Consider the following 23,519-nt stretch of genomic DNA (forward strand, 5'->3'; position numbering starts at 1 on the left):
ATTTGTTGTAAGTGCCTCTGAAGATGGTTCCTTGGAACCGAAACATGTAAGGCAGACGATATAAATAAGTGACCAAAATATATATTGTTGCACTTGACGGAAAATCTATTGACAATTGGTGATTAATAGTGTAACGGACCAAAATGAAACAATTCAAAAAAAGCACTATGAAGTTAAAAAAATATTATCATATTACATAAAAGTGAAATATTATATAAAATATATATCTTATTAAGACAGATACAGTTTATTTTGGACACTCTCCATAATAATAAGTATCTGTCAATGTACGTGTGCAAAGGAGAGGAATTTATGACCATGCAGTGTGATTAGCTTTCCAATGGTGGGTCAGAAATAAATTAATTCCAACGATTACAAGATGCTTTTGTTTATGCAGGTGGTGCCCTATAATGCTCCATTCTTCACCACATGGTTCTGCACCAACTGGACTGTCCTCTTCTTCCCACTCTACTTCATCTGTTGTCTGATATCAACCAAGTGCAAGTCACCTGGAAGCATCTTGTGGGAAAGTGTGTGGAATTTTCGGGACAAGGGCTTCACTGCAGGTAAATTAAAAAAAAAAAAAANAGCAGAGAAACTTGCAGAGTGTTTACTGGAACTAACGTTCTCTCACAGTGTTACAGTGTTATTAAGTTATTTACATGCTGCAATTTTATTATTTAATAACTGGGACGTGTTGATCATAGATACAAAGTGTAAATGAGAACTGAAAGCACAATTAATGAAATTTGTTTTGTTTTACTTCAGTGTCTATATATAACTAGAAATGTCAGCAATGTAAGGAAAAGCCATGGCCATGCCATAGCTCAAGCGGTTAGTCGCTGGCTACACATTGCGACAGCCCGCGTTCAATCCCGAGTATGGTCAAGTGGAATTTGTGGTGGGCAAAGTGGCGCTGGGGCAGGTTTTCTCCAAGTACTTCGGTTTCCCTTGCCAATTTTCATTCCACCAATTGCTCCACAACCACCCTCACCTATCATCTGGGGCTGGTACAATAGGTCAGAAGTAGTCGCAGTACAAGGGACTTAGTCCCACCCCACTAGCAATAAAAAAAAAAGGAAACGCCACATTCAGCAGCCATGAGAAGAAAATTTACAGACCATCACATATAAATTGTACCACATATGAATTTAATTTTAAATTGGATTAAATGTTTGAATTATATCAGGGAGTTAATGAAAGACTACAATCCAGAGGCATCAAAGCAGCAGAGAGACTGTGGAAGATGTCAGGAAAACATTTCAAAGGAGACCACAGAAGTGACTGAAATCTCTTCATGTTAGGAATGTTCAATTGAGCATACGATGCTGAACATGAAACTGTATGAATGTGTTTCAGATATCACAGGAATCAGATAAAATAAAGAAGTCCAACAATATTCCATTCTTTTTAATCACATTTACATTTTCTGATAAGGTAATTTATAACAGTAAAAGTGAAGATGTCAAAACATAAAAACAAAAAAAAACTCCATTGTTTTAGTCCGCACAACAAAGTTCAAGGAAGTATAATGCATTAGTATACAGTGTAATCAGTTTTGTTACAGTGTAATTACATCTGAAATATAAAAGTTAAAGCAAAAAAGTACCAGGCCATGAAGGCCCATAGGGTTGTGAGATGTTGAGGGTCCCACATTATCTAGACGATCGGCTCAGAGATGGCAGTAAGGTTGTCAGCCTTACGCGCCAGCTGCGCTTTACTCCCCAGGAAAATTATTTAATTAATTCCTGGTACTCATTTCTGTTAGAGGCTGAGTAAACCCCAGGGCCTAGTGTGGCTGGAAGGATTAGGTCAACTGAAAAAGAATCCAATGACCTCATCGGGATTTGAACCCGCGACCTTCCGGCATGTAGCGTAGCACCTCAACCACAATACTACCGCGTGCCCCTGAAATAATACAATTATAATTTAAGTTAAAGAATATCAGGTTCAGCAGATTTAAAAAATCATAAAGCATACATATGAGAATCATATTATCAAATCTGCAGCATGCCGGAGTATATTTGTCCACAAACCAAAAAAACAAGCTCTGTGGCCTGTAGTCCACAAGCAAACTATACCGACTGAGTGACTACCGCTTGTTGGTGAAGTTATTGCCAACTTTTGCAGATAGAGGGTGTTGCGTGGTCAGCACAATGGATCCCCATGGCCGTTAATCTCGGTTTTCTAGGCCAGAGCCGCTATTTCCTTGAAATAGGTCCTCAATTATCCTCACGAGGCTGAGTGGACCCTGACATTTCTCCACTCGTTTTGCCATTTCCAAAGAGTTGTGGAGAGGGCTGAGTCTCTCATTAGCATATCACAGTTCTTTACAGTGAAAATGAGCAGTTACATTATAAATATTTTGTACTGAGGTATATACATCTGCCAACAGCTCGATTTCTGACCCGCTGCAGCCTCTTCTGTCTCCTGTGGGTTGCAACCAACTACATGTACATCCATTCACTACGGATCCTTTTAGCCACTGATGTAATGGCACTGTTTGCCACCAATGTGTCCTGTGTGTATCTGCTATCATGGGTGATTCTTCATGAACAATTTGTTGGTGTCAGAGTAAGTAGATGCTACATTTTCATGTGCAGTATATAATAAAGAACAGATATCTTAGTAGGTTTTGAGGTTCTCACGGCAGAAGTTATGAGGAGTTGCTTGCTGCATGTTGGTTTCATGCTTAGCTTATTCCTCAACCCTGAAGATGGAGACGACGTGTTCCTCTGAAACATCTCTTGACTTTCAATGGACTATGCATCACTGTATCCCAGAAGATAAAAACTCTTTTGATATCTTAGTACTTTTAAGGCAAAGGTTCTAGATACTGTCAGAATGAAAAACCATAACTAAAACTAGAGTTGTCACAACTATGAAACACATCTACCAATGGCATGGTAGACACTGTAAGTTTTATTACACTTGTTTTAATAGCTAATGCATTTATAACATATCACAGACAAATTTTATAGACAGATTACAATGATTCATCAATCATGTTACCGAAATATTTCACACAATTGCTGTAGTAATATTTTTTATTTCTCTTAAAAATGATATTGGTGAAACTTGCATGTTATAGTATCTGTCATAATACATGATTCATACTCTTGTATTGAATAATACTGATGTTTCCCTCTCACTAGTTTGCATGCCCTTAACAGTAGTATTATTGGTGTCAGGGAGTTAGAAATTTCCAAGATGAAGGAGATTTTCTATAAAATTGTAATGAATAAAATTTCACAAAATCAACTAATGTCTGAAATGAAGAGGCTGTAGGTGATATACAGAAAGTTCAGTACATGCAGCTTACAAAGAGGTTCTGAAGTCTGGCTTACATTTCTTGGAACCACAGAAAGAAGACCAATTTTAAATTATCATGAAGGTAAAACCAAACAAAGTTTCTTGTGTTGAAAATCCTGGAATGGAAAGAAACTGAAATTACAGATAGGTCTATACACAAACTGAATTTGAAGAAGTGTTGTAAATATATTGTTTTTCTTGTTACCTTGTATAGATTATGGGAAATTTAAATGGCAGCACCAACTTAACTTCAGTACAATTTAATTCCATTGCATTTCAGCCTTATGTCTGGGATAAACCCTCCTGCTGACTGCTCTGTGTGATCCTTTAAACTGCTTTCTGATCTTTACGTGTTACATGATATGGAAAATGTAAAAGCATGGATACATTTTTTAAATATATCAATAACATTCAAAATTAGTCTAAATTGATCTGTATGTCTAATTCTTTCTACTTGCATATCACAATTTAATAATGTTCACCAGAATTGGTTTCCTTGCTTAACAGTTTCATTCTTGGTTCTCGGAAAGGTATTGTGGTAACTGAATCAAAACTGTCTTGGAGTTGTTACCATTTTCAGCAGTTGATTCTCATCCCTAGATTGTGGCTGTGATCCTGTGTGATACGGGGATAGCCCTGCTTGCTTATATGGATGGCATCACTGGCAGTCCCACACTGGGTGGTGTGGTGCTGGCTGCTTGTGCAGCTGCAGGTTCTGCAGTATATAAGGTCAGTTCCCTTTAAAACCTCAGTCATTATTAAAGGGAGCTGCAGGTACAGATAAATCACAGACTTTACAAAGAATACTACCTGCTGGGACGTATCACCATGTAGACCAGTACAAGTTCATGAATGTTTCAGATGTGCACACTGTCTTAAGGAAGAAACCAGCAAGAAGCAAGCAGCAAGCACAGAGTGTTATGGTCACTGTATTATGTGACCCATAGAGATGAAGAGGAATTGTTCCTACACTTAATTACAACATCATGAAGATGTAGAGAGTGGATAGGAGTAAGAATCCTGGTTTTAAAGGTCTCAGGGCTAGAATAAGGGCAGTAGTCAGCTTCAACTTTCTTCCAGGGCTCACTGGGTAGGTGATCTGGTGTTCTGGTGGGACTGAGAGCCAGTTTGAAAGTGGTAGCTAAAAGAAACATGCATAACTCTGCCATGAACTGAATCCCAATCATGCAACTCATAGTCAGTGTTCTTAATAATCATGCTATCCAGTTTCCTAAGGATTAGTTATAAAGTAATATAAATTACACTATAATAATACAATCCATAGCTTCAATAACCTAATACCAAAGCCCACTATTGGATCTGGTCCCAAGCCACTTCTAACCGTTTCATATTCTTATGACCCAACCACTTAACATAAATTTTGGTTCAAACCTGGGCCTGGTCAAGTGGGATTTGTGGTGGACAAAGTGGCACTGGGGCAGGTTTTCTCCGAGTACTTTGGTTTCCCCTGCCAATCTTCATTCCACCAATTGCTCCACAAACACCCTCACCTATCATCTGGGGCTGGTACAATAGGCCAGAAGTGGCCGCAGTACAAGGGACTTTGTCCCACCCCACTAGCAATAAGAAAAATAAAAAGTAACATAAATTTTAATATTCATACAAGTACTATACTCCCATTCATTTTGCAGTCTGATAAATTGTTGCTTTCCAAGAGGTGACCCCATCAAAATTATTTATGTGTTTCTTGTCCCCACTGTCCAAGGCATGTATCCAGCCCACCTTGTCAAGTTACAGTGTCAGTAGATTGTTGGGTCAGTTAAGTGAAAGAGATCAGAAAGTTGGGACATGTAGCATGTACAAGTGAAATGAGATGTGAATGAATTGTTTCTGATGGAAAATCTCAAGGGAAGTGACCACTTAGGAAACCTAGTCATAGATTTTATGATAATAATAAAATGAATCTGAGAAAATTAAGCATGAACATGTGAACTACATTGAATATGCTGAGTATAGACCCAAGCTGAGAATTTACCTACCTTCAGGCACCAGGACCAACACAGGACACAATGTATAAACCAAATGCAACATAACGATCTACAGGACGATGTTCAGAAAGTCAATAATTGTATTAATACACCATCATCATTAACTTTCAGATATTTCTCTGAACTGATAAGTGAGTAGGGTACTGGGCTGGAAAATTTGAGTGATTTCAACATATTATTGTCTTATTACAGGTTCTATTCAAGAAGGTAATTGGAGAGGCCAGTTATGGCCAAGTGTCTCTATTTTTCTCACTCATTGGCCTCTTTAATGCTGCGCTTCTATGGCCTCTCTGCCTGGTGCTGTACTTCACAAGGGTGGAAACCCTGTACTGGGAGCAGCTGCCATGGCCTGCATTACTTGCAGCAAGTGGACTCTCACTAGGTATTTTAAAATTACTTCTTCTTCTTCTTTCCCTTTCTTTGTCTTCTTGTTGTCCTCCCCCTTTCTCTTCATTACACTGTTATTTGGTTTAGAGACTAGCCTCTCTGGTGCATTCAGCTTCCAGTTAAGCATGTGGATTTAGAGACACATTAGTTTCCAAGGCCATTTATGAGTTCTGACTAATAATTTCAACTTTCACAATTGGTATCCCAATAAGCATTCTCCTACAGGCATAATGAAGGATAATTTTTACTATCATTTGCATCATGCAACCTAAGAGTACTGTATTCATCTGAGTATTCTGTTGGAGTAGTAATTTTAGAAGGTACCCAGATGAACTCTAGGTCATGGCAGAGACTATTATAACAAAATCTTTCTGTGATTTTCCTCTCTTTCTTCAGGTGAATGCTGGTACACTACCGTGACATACTTTTAATCTTTGATGGTCTTCATCCAAGATTTTACATGTCATTAATCACAATTTCTCACTTCATTCATTTCAGCTAGTCTAAGTCTGGAAAACAGCATCATACTGAATGTTCTAGTTGTGTGGTTAGCACCCTGCTTCATATTTGGGTGGTACTGAGTTAAATCATGACATGGAGACTGGTTATCCTGAGGATTTTTATGGTTTCAATTAGTCCCTTCTGGCAAATGCTAGAATCTTACCTCAAAATGGGAAACTACCACTTCCTTTCATCTCCCTTCCAATGTGCCATACATGCTGTTCCACTCCTCGTAAGCCAGTATTGCACTTCAGTATTACAGTTCATGTGTTCATACCACACACTTCCTCTTGTTCCTTTTGCAGCTGCCAATCTCCTGGGGAACTTCAGTGTGGCACTAACTTACGATTTGTTCATCACCCTCGGCCTCATCACAGCTGTTCCAGTTTCTGCAGGTAAAGAATAAGACAGGGAAGCTGTAAGTGTCAGGGATAGGATGTCTAATATAAAGTCTCTCCAACTTCAGTGCTAACATTACTTTCACGTAGCACATCCAATCCTGGATACTAAATTGTGCCTTATAACAACATGTGGTGTGGAAGCTATATCACTACATAATTCCATAATACCACAGAATACCAAGTCATGGTAGTATAACCAATAAATCTGCTGCAGAGGAAAGACTACTACTTTACCTTGACAATCTCTATAGTTCACAAAAGCTTATGCTGATCTTTGTTAAGTCTAAGGATGATTATAGTCAAAGTATAATTCCTTATTTACAACTTAGAGATAAATCATTTAATCTGTAATTCTAAGTTTGTCAGGTGAATTTGTGATTTTCTTACCCATTTTTCTATTTTAATCAATCACTTTCTACTGTTTTAGTTAATTCTACTGCTGCAATATTCAACTGATATCAAACAGGCGTTCATAACCGTATAGTACAACATTTACCTTTCATCCACATCAAGAAAAAATCTTCTTCTGTTGTTGTATCATTTGACTTCATTCACTGAGCTATGAAAATGCATTTCTTTTTTTGGTTCCCTTCATATTTTTACCTTAAAATTGCATTATTGGCTGCTTCCTTTGAAATCCTTTCAAATTTGTTATTCACCAGCCTTCCTATATTTAATGCTATATAGTCTACAGTCTAACAGCTTCATGAAATAAAAGACAAAACAGAAATGTTAGAACAATGAGTTGTCATAGATCATTAAAATTATTTAAAAATTTACATATTACCAATCACAAGGAAAAAGCTGCTTAGGAAGAACTCTGCTGTGTATTGACCATGAGAGCCTGATAATGACATATGCATTGTGTTCATCTCCAGCTTTGGATGTAGTGTTGTATGGAGCCCACTTCGTGGGAATGAAACTAGCAGGGATGATCCTCATAGCTGTTGGCTTCTTTTTGGTCATGTTTCCTGACAACTGGCCTGACTACATCACACGTCTCCTGCGGTAAGCCTGTCGGTTTCAGCTTGATATTAGCTTCATATTCCTTCAAACTGTAGTGGTTACTACTCCTGCTTTGTATCTAGGCTGTCACAGATTCCAGTCTCTGTGCTTGGATCATACCTTAAAAAATAAAAAATGAGACAAAGGTTGCTTCTTTTCACATCATTTTTAGTTTGTCATTCATAAACACAGAATTACTGCTACTTGACAGCATATTACCAAGGCTGTTACTGAAGCAATATTAAATTGCCCTAAGGAGAGAAATACAGGGGGTCAGTAAAGATCATAGAGTAACATTTAACACTGTCCTTTTGGCTAAACACCATGCCATTAAGAAGGGGGAGTCACAGCTCCATACATTCTAAGATTCAGTGCCAAATGGAGGTGTTGTGCTGTAATCTTGGCATTCAGTTTGCCATTGATGGCCTGTTTTAGTGCCCTGGTAGAGAAAATGGCAGTGGGCAGACTTCTCTCAGTGTACTTCAGTTTTCCCTTGCAAATCAGTATTACACTCTTCCATACTCACATGTCATCATCCTTGAAATCAAAGCATGACGCATTAGACCCATTTGAGGCCCTATTCCAACTGTTCTACTTGGAGGTCGGTGTGCAACTTCATGCCTTGTACCTTTTGGGACAATGAGATGGTGGTCTGAGTGGGGCATGGTAGCAAACAGAAAAGTCCTGCCCCTGCCAATTAGTTTCTGTTGACTGTACCTCCTGGCATTACCTGGCCACAAGTCTGGCATAGTCTTTATTTAACTGTGCTTTCCAAACTGTCTAGGCTATATGTCTCAAATGACAAGGTGTTTATGAATGCTGATATAACATGAACATGCTATGAAGCAATTGTGTGGTCTTTTTCTAAGTACAAATATTTGTTTGGAGGCACTATAGGACATTTGGATATGTGGGCCAACATACAAACCAAGGACGTCTAGTATATAAAGCACAAGTGCTAACCACTACACTGCAATTTATACCTTCTAAGTTGCCCACGTACTTAAGAACCATAAAATGAAGGGCTAGAGTGTGTGGAGATAAAGCTCCACACATTCTTAATACCAACATTAGATAGAGGTGAGTGGTCAGCTTCATGCTCTGGCCGCTATACTCCCAGGGAAAAGAACTCCTGGTCTGCTTTGGATTGAATTTTGGGTAGACCCCACAGCTGAGTTATGCTTCTACTGTAGACACATGCCCACACTCTCCAGTTGCACTTCCAACTTGCAGCACCTTACGTCTGGGAACTGTGCATGTTCAAATACTATTACATTTAAAATATTAAACTGTATTTTGTTAATGATTTGCAGCATTACTCTCTCCATTACTCACTGTCTCTCTGTATACATATGTAGTTAGAGTGAATTAACCACATCTTTTCTTTCTTATAACTGAATTGTAGATCAAGTTGTTTAATTTGAAACTACTGTAGTGTCTTATCTATTTTAAGAATTCATGAAAGTAGGCAGATGTAGTTAATGCATTGTTTATAGAAGCTGTATCAACTAAAAAGTTTCCTTATGACTTCCTGTATTCAACAATTATATGAGACTTTACTTCACTCCTGTTTTGACTAGGTCATTCGCCATATGCATACATATGCCATGAAAATTACTTGTACAAGTGGTTATATCAAAATATTTTAAGTTTGAATATATATAACACCGTGTCAGTAGAAGCCATGTTATGGACCTATCCACATCCAAGGAGGACTATCTAAGGTCAAAAGATTCATAATTTCAGGAATCATCATACCTGATTGAAACAGATGACAGAGCTTATTTCAGTGAAAGTTGAAACTGAACAATTCAATTTGATTTTTTATTTTTTACACATTTACTGAACAGTCCAAAGACAATTATAAAGTAGACACAAGCAAAATAAGAAAACAAAACACATACAATAAAACACAAACACAAAAAAAGTCAAAGCAAAGCAATCTATATAATTTAGATAATAATAAAAATTCAGTAAGTGCAATTACACAAATCATTATACAGTCAGAAAATATACATAGTATATATATATACACAGGGTGTCCCAGGATGTGCCAAACTTCGGGAGGGTGCTCCTTATGTTAAAGTATGCTGATATAACCCAAAACACCTATGTCCAAAGTTGAACGGTTATGGAGATAATGGCCAGAGAAGTGTGAAAATTGACTGGTGTTACACACTTGTTGATTTCAAAATACATATTAAAACTGGAAGGAATATGTGGTTTCTGTAATGTTAATAATGTACGTAACATCAAACTAACTTGTGAGTGACATGAAGCCATTAAATTTAACTACAAAAAACTCGCACGCCATGTCAAAGTTGTCGTTAAGAGTTCCAAGCACTATACACAGGACATGAATGGCAAGCGCTGACATAACATTGCTGACTGCGTGTTCTGGTATGCAAGTGTATGGGGCTAACGTGAGCTGCCATCACCACACTCAAGGACAAACGTAGATAAGACATGCCAGCTGACAGGTACAGTGCGTGGACTCTCCAGAAGACCACACTTTACTCGGTCTATTATCTCCGTAACCGTTCAACTTTGGACATAGGTGTTTTGGGTTATATTGGCATACTATAACATAAGGAACACCCTCCCGAAGTTTGGCACATTCCTCCTGGGACACCCTGTATATATATTTATTAGTCCACCATATATCCATAAGAATTACAATTCCAGCGGATGTAATTACCGTCATTAAGTATATGCAAATAGCTGTGCAATAGTGCACTCCTCAGCAACATACATAACAAATTGTATAACGTGAATAAAACAAATAAAAAAATATACTAACAATCCAGAAAAGTTATAAAAGAAACAAGTACAATTCAGTATTTATGCTTAGAAGTAAAAATACAGTGATAATTAAAACACTCTGCAAAGATACATGATCAACTGAGCAATAGGACACTTGTCCAAATGTATTAAAAAAAAAGAGAGATGTACAGATTGTTTTTATGCTAGAAACAAATTACAACAGTATACTCTATGGGGAACTTGTCCAACAGAGACAGGTACAGGTAAACATACCAAAAGTTAAAAGAACTAAAAAAGATATAAACTTCAACATCTATGTTTTGAGAGTTTGATAATTAAAATACTCTTTCAGTGAGTAGTAAGGAGCATAAAAGAATCTCTTTAAGGCTGCCTCAAAAGATTTTTGATCATTAGATAATTCTTTGAGTTTCGCAGGTAAGTGATTAAAGATCTTAATGTCTGAGTAATAAGCTGCCCTTTGAACTTTAGTCATAGAAACACTTGGGGGAAATAAATTGTTGTTTTGTCTAGTACCGATACTATGAATTTCAGAATTCCTTAAGAACATGTGTCTATTATTTACAATGTATTGCATCAGGGAATACATGTATTGAGAACACAAAGGTAAAATTTTCATTTCCCGGAATGAATCCCTGCACGAATCTCTTTTCTTCAAGCCCTTCATTATTCTTATTACCCTTTTTTATATCCTAAAAGTTTGTATACTATATGGAGAATTACCCCCCAAAATAATACCATAAGTCATGATTGAGTGTATGTAAGCAAAGTATATATATATATATATTGATAACATACAAAAGCTAATGGGCCCAATGGATACCCCTTGCTGTGAAGAATGGCACACTAGAGTGACACCAGGAATCCACTAACAGATAATCTAAAACAGCCCAGATAGTTCTCCCTCAGAGCAGAATGAATGATGTGCTGCCCAAACTACATGGTGGACCATCAGGTCACTTGGGTGTCAATGAAACCCTGAATAAGGTCCTGCAAAGGTACTATTGGCTCCAGGCGAGGAACACTGTTAAGAAGTTGTGCTGGCAGTGCAACTCCTATGTAGCCAGCTGCTGTTCCCGAACCAGGAAGTGATGCACCACTACAATGTTTGGGCCCTATTTGAAAGGATAGTTACTGATGTACCAGGGCCCTTCCCATGAAGCAATGAAGGAACCCAATACCTCCTGATCACTATGGACTATAAGTACTTTACCACGTGGCTGGAGGCCTAAGTCACTTAAAGGTGAGATCAATCACAGACATTACAAGCACAGCCTTCAGAAAAGAAGAAATGGCAGTATGCCTGTGGGCTATTTGGAACAAATAACCTTAAGGAGGGAGCAATCTAGCATGCAGAACTGTTACTGGGTAACAACCTCAAAGCAGTGAATGAAACAACATCCACTGCTAGGCAACAGATTCTTAATAAGCAAGCATGCATACACAGCTGTCTGTTACCGAGTAACACCTTCGCAAATAAACATGTGCCCATTGGAGTACAACAATGAATGGTATTTCTTAAGCGGTCCATGCCAAGATGTTATAAGGGCAGGTGGAGCAAGAGTTCAGAGAGAGTTGTAAGGGAGTCTCTGTAGAGAAGACTTGGGATATTCACTGGACAGTGATCAAGTGAGCGCTGAAGCTGAAGGATCTCCATAGTTAGATGCTATTATCAGGGAATGACTGATGAAGACACAGCAGACTGAAAAGAATTAGCATGTGCTGCAGTCATTTGACCAAAGGAAAATCTCTATTACAGCAAGCAGAAACTCGAAGACCAACAGTTTCCGAAACAGAAGGACAGAATTTAGACCATAGATAAATGTGAATAAAGTAGAGTGCATCAAGGTTATATCTCCACTCATGTAAGCTGTGCAATTTAAGTGCTCTAAAGCATAAGAATAACTACAATGAACATGTGGAAAGAAACAAGTAAAACAAAGGGCTGTAAACTTCTGCTGGATGCATTCCAAACGATTGCGACAATATTGGCGGTGATGATGATGAATACAATGAAGATGAAGATGGTAACACAGAGAATGAGAGCAATTGAAGATTGATGATGATATAGTATAAAACACACCATTTCAGAAGGGGAGGAGCAGGATACCAACTAACTCTATGTTGAGGAGTTTATATTATGGAATATAACACAATGAAGCCTGTTGAAAGTCAACAGACTACATGGTGTTATATCCCACAAGACAGAACTTCTCATATCCACCACTGCGTGAAAGTCAAATTGTACATAACACTCTGTTAATTGAACCTGAATACTGAAGCCTTCAAGGAACAAGATCATGAGTCAATTACACCACCATCCAAAAAGTATGTGACTTTATTTTTTGCCGCTGTAAGTAATGGCCAAAGGGGTGGGGGAAACTGAGCGTAATGGTAGAAGGGACTTTCATGCGCATGCATGATTTTTTGCTGACTGGCAACACTGCCGGATGCGTCTGTGGCTGCCAGATAGCGAAGTGGTGTAACACGTGTTCGTCGCATTCTCATTTTGCTCAAGATGACAGAATGTTTGGAGCAGTGATACTGCATCAAGTTTTGTCAGAAACATGGGGATACCCAAGCAGAAAGAATCAGCAAAATTCAGCAGGCTTTCAGCAATGATGCAATGGGGGTCACTCAAATTAAAGAGTGGTTCAACCACTTTAAAGGCCGCCATATGTTGGTGGACAGTGAACAGCATTCTTGGATAGACTGTCAATGAGCTAAAATGCTCATGTCATTGAAGAAGTGCAGACACTGATAATGGAGGACTGTCATTTGACCATCTGGGAAGTTGCTGATGAGGTTGGGATCGGCAGAGGTTCCACAAATACAATTTTAACTAAGAATTTGGGCATGCGAAGAGTGGCAGCAAAATTTGTGCCCAAGCTGCTTTTGCTGGAGCAGCAACAACTCCGCCTTGAGGTCGCGCAGGACATGCTGGAGTGTGCCAACAGGGATCCTGAGTTCCTGAAGACGGTGATCACTGGTGACAAGTCATGGGTGTACAGATATGACCCGGAAACCGAGGTCCAGGCATCACAATGGAAGCATCTAACATCCCTGAGGCCCAAAAAAGCACGACAGGTTCGGAGCAATGTGAGGGTGATACTGACTGTTTTTTTTTTCAATTACTGGGTTGTTGTGCATCATGAGTATGCACCACTAGGCCAAACTGTCAATAAGAAGTACTACCAAGAAGTCCTCTGCCATCTTCGTGATGCAGTTTGGCGCAAGAGACTGGAGCTGTGGGATGCACGCAACTGGCAGCTGCATCATGACAATGCCCCAGCTCATTCATCACAACTGATCCAGGGGGTCCTTGCCAAGCATGGCATTCCGCAGGTTTGCCAGGCTCCCTACTCTCCTGACATGTCTCCTTGTGATTTCTGGCTGTTCCTGAGATTGAAGACACTGCTAAAAGGTTCCTGCTTTGACAACCACGAGGACATCAAACAGAACACAACGGCGCAGCTGCATGCCATTCCAAACGAAGCCTTCCAGAATTGCTTCAGCAATGGAAGGACCATTGGACTAAGAGCGTGGAGTTACAAGGGGCCTACTTTGAAGGGGATTAGGTAGTGTAATGACCCAGATACAGAACTTTGTTTTCCCAGCCCAAGGTCATATAATTTTTGAACAGAGTAGTACACCTACTTCACAGTGATACAGCTTATTTCAGTAACATGAACTTTTAATATTATCATAACACTTCTTTCTCAGTTTTCTACATGAATTATTCCCAAAATGTTGTATTTATTTCTTTTTCAACTATAACCTCCTTCATCTGTGTGAGCCATAATATCCTTTATTATCCACAAATATCACCTCTTATGGAATAAAGGTAAAGTTGTCCCTGTACTTAACTAATTAAGTACTACACTATGAAAGTGCATAGTGGAGTGGATGTATAGAGCCATATTTTCTTGACCTCAGCACTAGCTGGAGGTGAGCGGTCAGCTTCATGCCCCTGCCACTTTACCCCCCAGGATAGAACCCCCAGTACCCATTGGATAGGAGACTGGGTGGGCCCCAGAGCTGGTCTGAATTACATGGAGAAGACAAAATTCTTGACCCTACCAGGACTCAAACTCCTAACCCTCAGTCATCCAGCCCATAACCAGTCGCTATACCAATTATACTATCCTGGATCCCCGCTTATTGGGGGGGGGGGACAAAATACCATTAACTTTTATTTGATGAACTGTACAGATAATAATGTATTTCTGCTCTTGAAAGCAACACAGTAGAATGACTTAAATATAGGATGATTAGATTTCTCGGCAAACCTTGCTGAGAAGTACAACAGTGCTACAAGTATATAAACACCCCCCCAATTGTGCTCCTCTTAGAAAAAGTCAAATGAGGTGGGATACCTGAACTCATATAAACATAAACAAAATAAAGAAACTGAACTGACGAAGAATAAACACTGCATGATGCATCCCCTTGACTTTCCTTGTTATTTTAATTATCATCATAATGGTACAAATATTCAGTTAATATACCAATGGAAGATATGATAAATGGAACCCCATTAGGTTTTGGTTTATCAGTATAATAACTATTTCATTTAATCTGAAAAAGGGCATATTCTGTAGGAAATTGAATTTGTTTGCAGACAATATCCCTGGAATATTAAAATGAAAGACAACTTTTTGGAAATCATCATTGAACTTTTTAATAGCCTGAAAGGAATATAGGACTATAAGTTGGATGAAAAGTATAAAGAGTCTACATTTTGAGACCTGCCAAGCAACTGAATCTATTACCTAATCTATAGTAATCACACTGACCAAACTGACTAAATGGCAACATTCTTAACCTACATTCAGAAAGTGCTTGGTTCAAACCTCAGACATGACTCTGGCCATCCTGACTGAGGTGTTTTATGGTTTCCTCAGTCCTCCAAGCACATTCCAGAACAGTACCATGAAACAGTCTGTAACTGCTTCTATCCTTTCCAATTAATCATACAATAATCATACCATTCTGTGATTATACAGTCTAAGCCACTGACAGCATTGCTAAACCAACCACAAATAAATAATTGCAGTAATATCACAATCTACACATTCCATATTAGACCACATTTCATGCACTATACACTGGATGTGCAATTCCCCTGTTTTCATGTAACATTTTCCTTCATAAACAGTACAACTGCACCTTGTATGAAACACAGATCAAACTACTTTCCCAGTTTTGTTTTCAGGAGTTACACAACAAAAAAGAAAAGAAAAGAAAACATATGAAGATTTGTAAGAAAGTAATTTCTTTGATAGAATTTAGGCCTAAAGGCATGGAAATATACTTAAAGTGTTCAGGAATGAAATACAGGTACGTCTGAATTCTGACAACTGGGTGAATATTAAACAATGTAAATTCTGATGATATATTTTTCTTTACTAATACTTAAATGATTAAAAGTAGATCCTTGATCATAGTAAATGCAGTGCTTTACAAAACTGTGGCTACACTTAAGCAAAAGTACATGTGTACCTGTTTGCCCACTGTTTTGCCTACTTTCATGTATTCTCTTATTTTCCTGGTCAGTCGTCACTATGGAACTTTTCTGTTGCAGAAACCTCATCATGTTGAGCCACAGCGCAAGGTAAGTTTCACTCTGCTCTCAGCACTTGCATGTGAATGTCTTATCAGTTTGTGTAGTAGAAATCACATGTCCACACCAGTGACTTACTGCTAGGCCACTGAGTTACTAAATTTAGGGTGAGCAATTTACTAGAGGGTCTCAAAGTCTGCAAGCCTGGGATGATATGTGTGGACTATTCAGTAACTCTGTACAAGGGCAGTCAACTTTACGTTTCAAAGTCTGTAGGCATGGGGCACACTGGTCAATGCATACGTCATTTAGTTAGTGAACACAGGGTGGAACAGTTCAAACATGGAACATGGTTTAGTAGGCTTTTGGTAACTGTACACACAGCACAGTGACACAGTCATGAGTCCACTGTTTGCAGGACTGGAAGCAATGAGACTCAAAAAAGAAAGAAAAAAACTCTGTGGCTTGAGTCCACAAACAAACTATACCGACCGAGTGACCACCTCTTGTCAGCAAAGTTAGTGCCAACTTCAGTGGATAATGGGTGTCACATGGTCAGCGCAACAAATCCCCACAGTCGTTAATTTCGGTTTCCTAGACCGGAGCCACTATTTCCTTGAAATAGCTCCTCAATTATCCTCATGAGGCTGAGTGGACCCTGTTCCAGACCCACTACTTCTCAGAAAATTTGGTAGCGCCAGGAATCGAACCTGGGACCTCAGGAACCTCCTGTAGCCAGGAACTCTGACCACTAGACCAGAGAGGCTGCAATGAGATCCAGCAGTGGGTATCTTCTCCCTCTTCTTGCTATATTAGTCTGCTCAGTGATGCCTGGACAGACAGCTCACTGTCTGCAACTTCATCCTCTGTACACATATTACAGTGACTTAAATTAGCCAAAAGAATATTTTCTACCTTTCCCATTGGGGTGATCACTGTGCAATATGCAAGTTGGATATAATTTTATAATGCAATGTATGCATGGAAATATTCATGGGATGTGTCAGCATAAAGGTACTGACTGCTAGAGTCACATATCTGATTACTTAACTGAAATTCATGACTTTCTGCCTTTTAGGCTTCACAAGAATGAGATCAATATCTGTAAGATGTGCAGGTAAATCCAGCTTCTACTGCTCTGACTGGTCCTCTCATCCTTTTGTATTCTTTTAAACACTTCATCAGTGATACACCGTGAAGTGTTCGTTCTGTCTTATTTTAAAATCTTATTTGCATTTGTGATATTGTAGGTTTGGTCCAACAAGATAATTAAGCTTTTAACAGTATTTATTCCTAAATATATGTACACTCATGTTTCTGATCTGAAAATCAATAAGGAACACGTGGTCCTCTCCTGACAGTTAAATACTCTCACAAGTATGAGAAGATAAAGTGCTGAAGAAAGTGTCTGAACTAGGTATGTACTAAATGGGGAATAGAAATTTTTGATTAATGCATGGTCTCTCAAACTGCTGGTTATGGCTTGCTCTAAGAGTGGTATCAGGGACTCCTAAAAAATTATTTAAAACATGGTTTATCCATACACAGTTTGTCAAGTCAGTAAGATTTAAAATGAGTGCTTTCGGAAAATGCAACTGCAGCTGTCAAAACCTTTCATGAATTTTTTCATGACTGTACAGGAAAATTTTATGGCTCACTGGAGGTGTACAGAGGGTGTACAGAAGGTGTAAAGCTATTCAGGTTCCTGCTGTCATCACAGAGCCTTACAGGGACTTGCAGCAGTAAGCAGAATTGCATTTCTTCCCAACAAGCATAGATAGGTCACATTAATTTATGTATTTTAAGGGATCATGTGAGAATCCCTGATATAATGAGAAATTTTTAATTTATGTGTCACCAGGCATGGTTTGACTAATTTAATACTCCATGTTTTGGCAGCTTGACATTTAGTTTTGATTGGGAAATCAGTATGTATAAATAAATAAGTTTCTGAAGCAGAATTCTCTTGGAAACTTTTATGCATTCCCCATGAAACTAGTTTGCACCTCGAAAGAAGAAGAAGAAAAAAAAGGGAATCTTAAACTCTCAGTAACAAATTACCCTCATACAGTTTACAGTAAAAAGGGACACTGACAATTTAAACGCTATATGCTGTACAAGTATATGAGAAATGCATTTTAAAAGCCATTCTGTGTAGTTTAATAATGTCACAACAAAGATCTTTCACTTAACCTAAGAGATTCAGGACATACAGTAACAAGCAATTTGGAAGAAAATCAGAAAATTCTGCAAAGAGCTCATGAAGATACTCTTGTCATTCTCCAACTTTTCTCTCCACACTACTACTGAAACTGTAACTGCAAACCACTGGAAGCACCAAATGTAAATAGCTAACAAATGACCCAGCTATAAGGTAAAAAAATTACCAACCGAAGAATTATGTTATACGCAATGTCATTTTATAACATGGTCTGCTTGACTCACAGACGTTCAACAGCAAGACGATTATAATCCGATAACTCACTGCCCAAATCTTGGATATATCAATGCAATAATGATATGGTCTTCCACTTTTTGGGGTGTCTGCATATGGTTCCCTGTTCTTCTCAGTTGTTTCTTTGTTTATTTAATGACACTCTGTCAACTGCTTTCAACATATAGCATCAATTTCTGCTCTCCTACTCCATGCCAAGACAATTTCTCTCTTAAATTAGACTTGCTCAGTGCTCCATAAGGAAAATGTGCTTTCATAGATTTTGGATGCAAAACCCCCATCATAGACAGCCAGGATTTTCTGTAGGGCTTGTTCTTCACTCAGCACTTTGGAAGCTTGCTTCACCCTAGTCTGGGTAAGACAGCCATGTAGCACTACTCTATATGGATCCCACAGTCTCTCCAATCCAATAAGGTAGGGCTGTAATAAATGATTAATTTCTTTAAATACTGGATTATTTCCTTACTTTAGAATTGCTTATTAATCAATGAAGACTTATGATCATGTTGTTATTTTCATGTGTTCTTTGCAAAAAATGTAATGTCATATGGCAGGTTATCTCTGCTTCTTCTCCAAACTATCCAACAAATTTATATTGGATCTGATATTTGTTGGGTCTACAGTTTTGGAGTGAATAAAATGTTGATCCACATCAGTCCAGTGAAACCCTTGACAGCTAAATAATAAGCTAAAATCAAATTCTACTGATTGCTAAAAGAGGTTAACACACAATAAATTCTATAAAATATACAACATATATCTCATCAGGATAGATGTTTGTTCAAAATGTTTTGCAATAAGGCAAATATTTAGCAAAATACAAACAAAAAAATTTCAAACTTAATGTACTGATATCAACAGTAAAATTAGCTTTACACCAATATATGTCCATATCAGTGAGGTACGTAAAATTAGATCACAATGGAAAAATAAATACATTTCAATTAAAGTTTTTCATATTCACCAGTAATCGGTACATCAGCCTATCAACTGTCAACATAACCTGTTAAAAACACACTTATGAAAAATACCATTTAATTTATTATTAAATAAATAATTAACTTGCAATTTTAAATTGGAGTCATAAGGTTGCTTATTTAGGGTGCATTTAATCTGGAAGGAGGGTCAGACCAATCGAAAGAGTCATCATAAGATGGATCCTCAGGTTAAAAATGATGAATAATGATAAATGGCATGGGTAATGTACCTAAAATGAACATGGAAGGATAAACACATTTTAGGATGAATTTTGCATTTTATGTGGTTCAAAAATTTAAACATACAGGTGGACAAATGCATGGGTATAACTTCATATTATGCATTAGTTAATTATTTCATACAAACAACATGTAACAAACTCAGAAGACATGTGTAAGATTTTCATGTTTCATGTGTTTCCAACTTGTGGTGAATAGAGTCTGTACATACATAAAGATCTTTGATGTATACAACTACAAAATAATCTGCTGCTCTTCCATTTCAGATGGAGTCGACGTAATCGTCACGGTGCCCAAGGAAGCCAGAGGCGTGACATTGTGGATTACAGGACAGGTTATATTAGATCACACCTCCGTTCCCCATCAGGAAGAGTGAGATGACCCGACCCAGGACATAGCATCACTGATCTTGACCTATGATTTAATTCTCAGAATCTTAGATTATTGCAGGATGAAGGATGTGCTATTAGATTAGTTGGTGGGATAATGAGGCACTCATCTGACAGCTATCAGTTATTAGGCATGGTATTGTTACCAGCAGTTGAAATTGTAAAGTGAAAATCTCCTCTCACATTCACTTCTTTGCCTCCTGACTGAAACTGTACAGTGTGTACAGATGTGCCCCAGTCATATGTGAGAAGCAGAATGAAAGTTGTCATTCAGTGAACTATCTACTCTGACTTCTCTTTAAATTAGTTTTCTAAAATCACTTCAATGACATCACAACCTGTAGTGAATATTAAGTGCAGATTACGGTGCATGTCCTCTCTCTTCATGTTCAAAAGGAATTCAGAAGTATCTGCAACATCTGTAAACTAAAATAACTACATATAAGTAAATTATAATTAATTAAAATGGCCATAACATTACAGAACATGTCACAAGATGGAAACCGGGGAACTCATTTAAGTCCACAAATTGCTGTGGTACCACTCCTGGCATCTCTCAGTAATGTCTTGGTTTCTTTGTGCAGTGAATGTGGCATCCCACCGTAATCTACACCTCGTTCAATAACATTAAGCCAATAGAAGATTATAACGTATCAGTAGCTACAGCATTCAACTTCAATGATATTGCATATAGAAAAAGTAGTTCTGATATATTTGTCATGCTATTTTATCTGAATTTCTATTATCATTTCTTCAGCACAGCATATCTAGAATTCAAGTTCAATTCCATTTGCATTGGTAGATTACCAACATTAAACACCCACTGCCATTCTAATGAGATGTCTGTATCCTTCTAGCATCTTCAGGGAATCTATTTTATTCGCATTGTCATAAAAGAACAGTTGCCTATGGAATACATGTGGATACCAATCTGATAATCAGATTTAATGCAGTCTTTCAATCTCAACACCATTTGAAATAACGATTTACATTTTTAATAAAGTTTTCCAGCGGTGCAATAGGGGTATCAAAAGCTCTACTGTTTCCCATGATAAATAACCTCTGTGCAGTTTTTCACATGGCACATAATAAATCTATTCTGCAAAGCTGTCATTCTCAGAGAAAAGAGGCAGTGGCTTCACTCTGATGTCGGTTGAACAACCATGCAGATGATGAGCTCCTAAACCCTTTACTGCCACTCTAATTTATTCATAAATTTAGAAACAGTTTTACTTTATGGTGACCCTGTATTTGAGCCTTCATGGCCTAACTTGTTACACAGTAACTTGCTTACTGCTGAAAGTCATAATGAAGTACGAGTAGTAAGCACTCCTGATTTACATTTGGTAGGTTTTCAGTTTGAATCTTCACTGAGAAATCAGATATTCTGACACAGGATTTTCATGTTTTTCTTGATCACTCCATGTAAATTGTGCAATAGTACCTCAAGACATTCCATTACTGTCTACTCCTCTACACTATTACAGTACCAATGACCCATTTAAACCAGTAGCTCAAAAGTATGTGGTATCAGTTGACCACTTATGAGTTTTCTGAGTTTGTACCTCTAAGAGTGTAGTTAAGTAAACATACATCAGCCCTGTACCATCCCTCCCTTACAGAAAAGAATATTAACAGATATATACATACGCTGGTGCAGTAATGTCATATGTATAATACTAAAACTGCAAGCCTTCTCTTACTTCCCTATAACCTTATCCTGCCCTTCTAAATTGGCATGAAATTCAGGCTAGCAAGATTGATCAGAACCTGGAAAACATATAGTATATATTTAAACCAGCTAACCTGATGTAAGACCAGCCACCATCCACATATTCCTCTGCTTCATGTAATTAATTACAGGGATGCCACCACCTGCATATATTTTTTGGGCAAATTCCTCACACATTTCTGTTGTCTCCATTATTTTATTACACTTACCTTGCATATCAGACCAATACAATCCTATATCCTACAATCCTACTGAAAAATATCTATGCTACAGAACATAGAGGATTGTTTACGACCTATAATTTTTAGTTTAAAAATTTTTCAATATGATGTATATTTAATACAAGAAAAGAAATGTGACCAAAACCATAACAATATAGTTGGTTGGCCCAATGGCTTTGTATCTGCAACGAATTAACATCAAGACCAAAATGGCATATTTCACATTCAGGAAATATGTGTTCTTCAGATTGGAGTATACCTCCTTTGTTGTTCATATGTGGAGATTTAAGATTGTCTACAAATATAATAAAACTGTGTATTAGTATGAAACAGAAATATAACCACTGGAAAGTAAAGTATACTCAAATTTGTACTGTAAACTAAATGCATATGGTCTGGCAGAGTTCCAATTTATGAAAAATGACAGAATTTAAATTCAGAGACTGCTGAACAGCAATGATTTCCTGGCCTAATGCATAAAATTAAATTACATTACATAAATAACATTAAATAATGTTAAGACGAGAAAGAAACCATCTCAAGGTGTGTAATTCAGAGCTCTTACTTACAAGTAGAACATATTTCATTTGTCAATAATGCAAATATAGGACTTCAAGTTGTCCTTGTTCAGTTTCCACAAATTTTACTTTCTCCATTACCTGCAAAATTTTAAAATTGGTTACTTCAATTAACATAGAGAAATTTGCAATAGAGAAATAAAAAGGAAACACAAGATTCCAATTGAATAGTTGCTTTTAAGTTTGGTGTCAATTCCTAACCATTTTGGAACTAACAATTTATTTCTTTTATTAAGTGCTCCATTTTGAATAGGTGGAGGATCTACTTCTCACAGTTATTGAATGTACATAGGATCACTGATGTTAGGTGGACAGAAATCCATACAGCTGAGCCGTTAGTACCTGATCCTAGCCCTTTTGAGGTTGAAAGTGCTACTGCAAAATTTAAACGGTATAAATCGCCAGGTAGTGATCAAATTCCAGCAGAACTTATTCAAGCAGGAGGTGAACTGTTATGTTCTAAGATCCACAATCTAATTCCTTCTATTTGGCATAAGGAAAAATTGCCAGATCAGTGGAAGGAGTCTTATTATTGTACCAATTCACAAGAAGGGTGATAAAACTGACTGTAGTAAATATTGGGAGATATCACTGCTACCAACTTCATACAAAATTTTATCCAATATTCTTCTCTCAAGGTTAAGTCCATATATAGATGAAATTATTGGGGATCATCAGTATGGGTTTCGACGTAACAGATCAACTACAGATCAGATCTTTTGCATTCATCAGATATTGGAGAAAAAATGGGAGTATGATGAGACAGTACATCAGCTATTCATGGACTTCAAGAAAGCCTACGATTCAGTTAGGAGGGAAGTATTGTACAATATTCTGATAGAGTTTGGGATACCCATGAAACTAGTTAGGCCTAGTGCACACATGCAATTTTTAGTTGGCCAATAGTTGTGCACGATTGTTGAGGCCCAACGACTTTCGAGGGACGTGCGCACACATACAATTTTTAG

At 37.8% G+C, this 23,519-nt stretch overlaps 1 protein-coding gene and 1 long non-coding RNA gene across 4 annotated transcripts in view; one reads left to right on the forward strand and one right to left on the reverse strand.

Annotated features, from left to right (window-relative positions):
* LOC111869481 (putative thiamine transporter SLC35F3) overlaps nucleotides 1–22,329 on the forward strand; it is a 47,557-nt gene extending 25,228 nt beyond the window's left edge. For 2 of the 3 annotated variants that reach the window (XM_023861049.2, XM_023861051.2), the window contains exons 5-12: nucleotides 398–566; nucleotides 2,396–2,574; nucleotides 3,913–4,041; nucleotides 5,514–5,703; nucleotides 6,515–6,604; nucleotides 7,489–7,618; nucleotides 15,981–16,010; nucleotides 19,898–22,329. In XM_023861049.2, coding sequence (XP_023716817.1) covers nucleotides 398–566; nucleotides 2,396–2,574; nucleotides 3,913–4,041; nucleotides 5,514–5,703; nucleotides 6,515–6,604; nucleotides 7,489–7,618; nucleotides 15,981–16,010; nucleotides 19,898–20,012 — 1,032 coding nt within the window. In that variant the 3' untranslated portion in view covers nucleotides 20,013–22,329. The remainder of the gene's footprint in view (nucleotides 1–397; nucleotides 567–2,395; nucleotides 2,575–3,912; nucleotides 4,042–5,513; nucleotides 5,704–6,514; nucleotides 6,605–7,488; nucleotides 7,619–15,980; nucleotides 16,011–19,897) is intronic. The other variant, XM_023861050.2, reaches the window with a different exon arrangement.
* Nucleotides 2,952–7,579, reverse strand: LOC111869482. Its single transcript, XR_002843672.2, has 4 exons — nucleotides 7,398–7,579; nucleotides 6,373–6,598; nucleotides 3,884–4,027; nucleotides 2,952–3,428 (listed from the first exon to the last, which is right to left on the reverse strand). It is a non-coding gene; the product is annotated as an uncharacterized LOC111869482 (long non-coding RNA).
* Nucleotides 22,330–23,519: the final 1,190 nt, after the last annotated feature.

This window comes from Cryptotermes secundus, unplaced genomic scaffold (genome assembly GCF_002891405.2).
Source record: "Cryptotermes secundus unplaced genomic scaffold, Csec_1.0 scaffold1866, whole genome shotgun sequence".
Lineage (NCBI taxonomy): Eukaryota > Metazoa > Arthropoda > Insecta > Blattodea > Kalotermitidae > Cryptotermes > Cryptotermes secundus.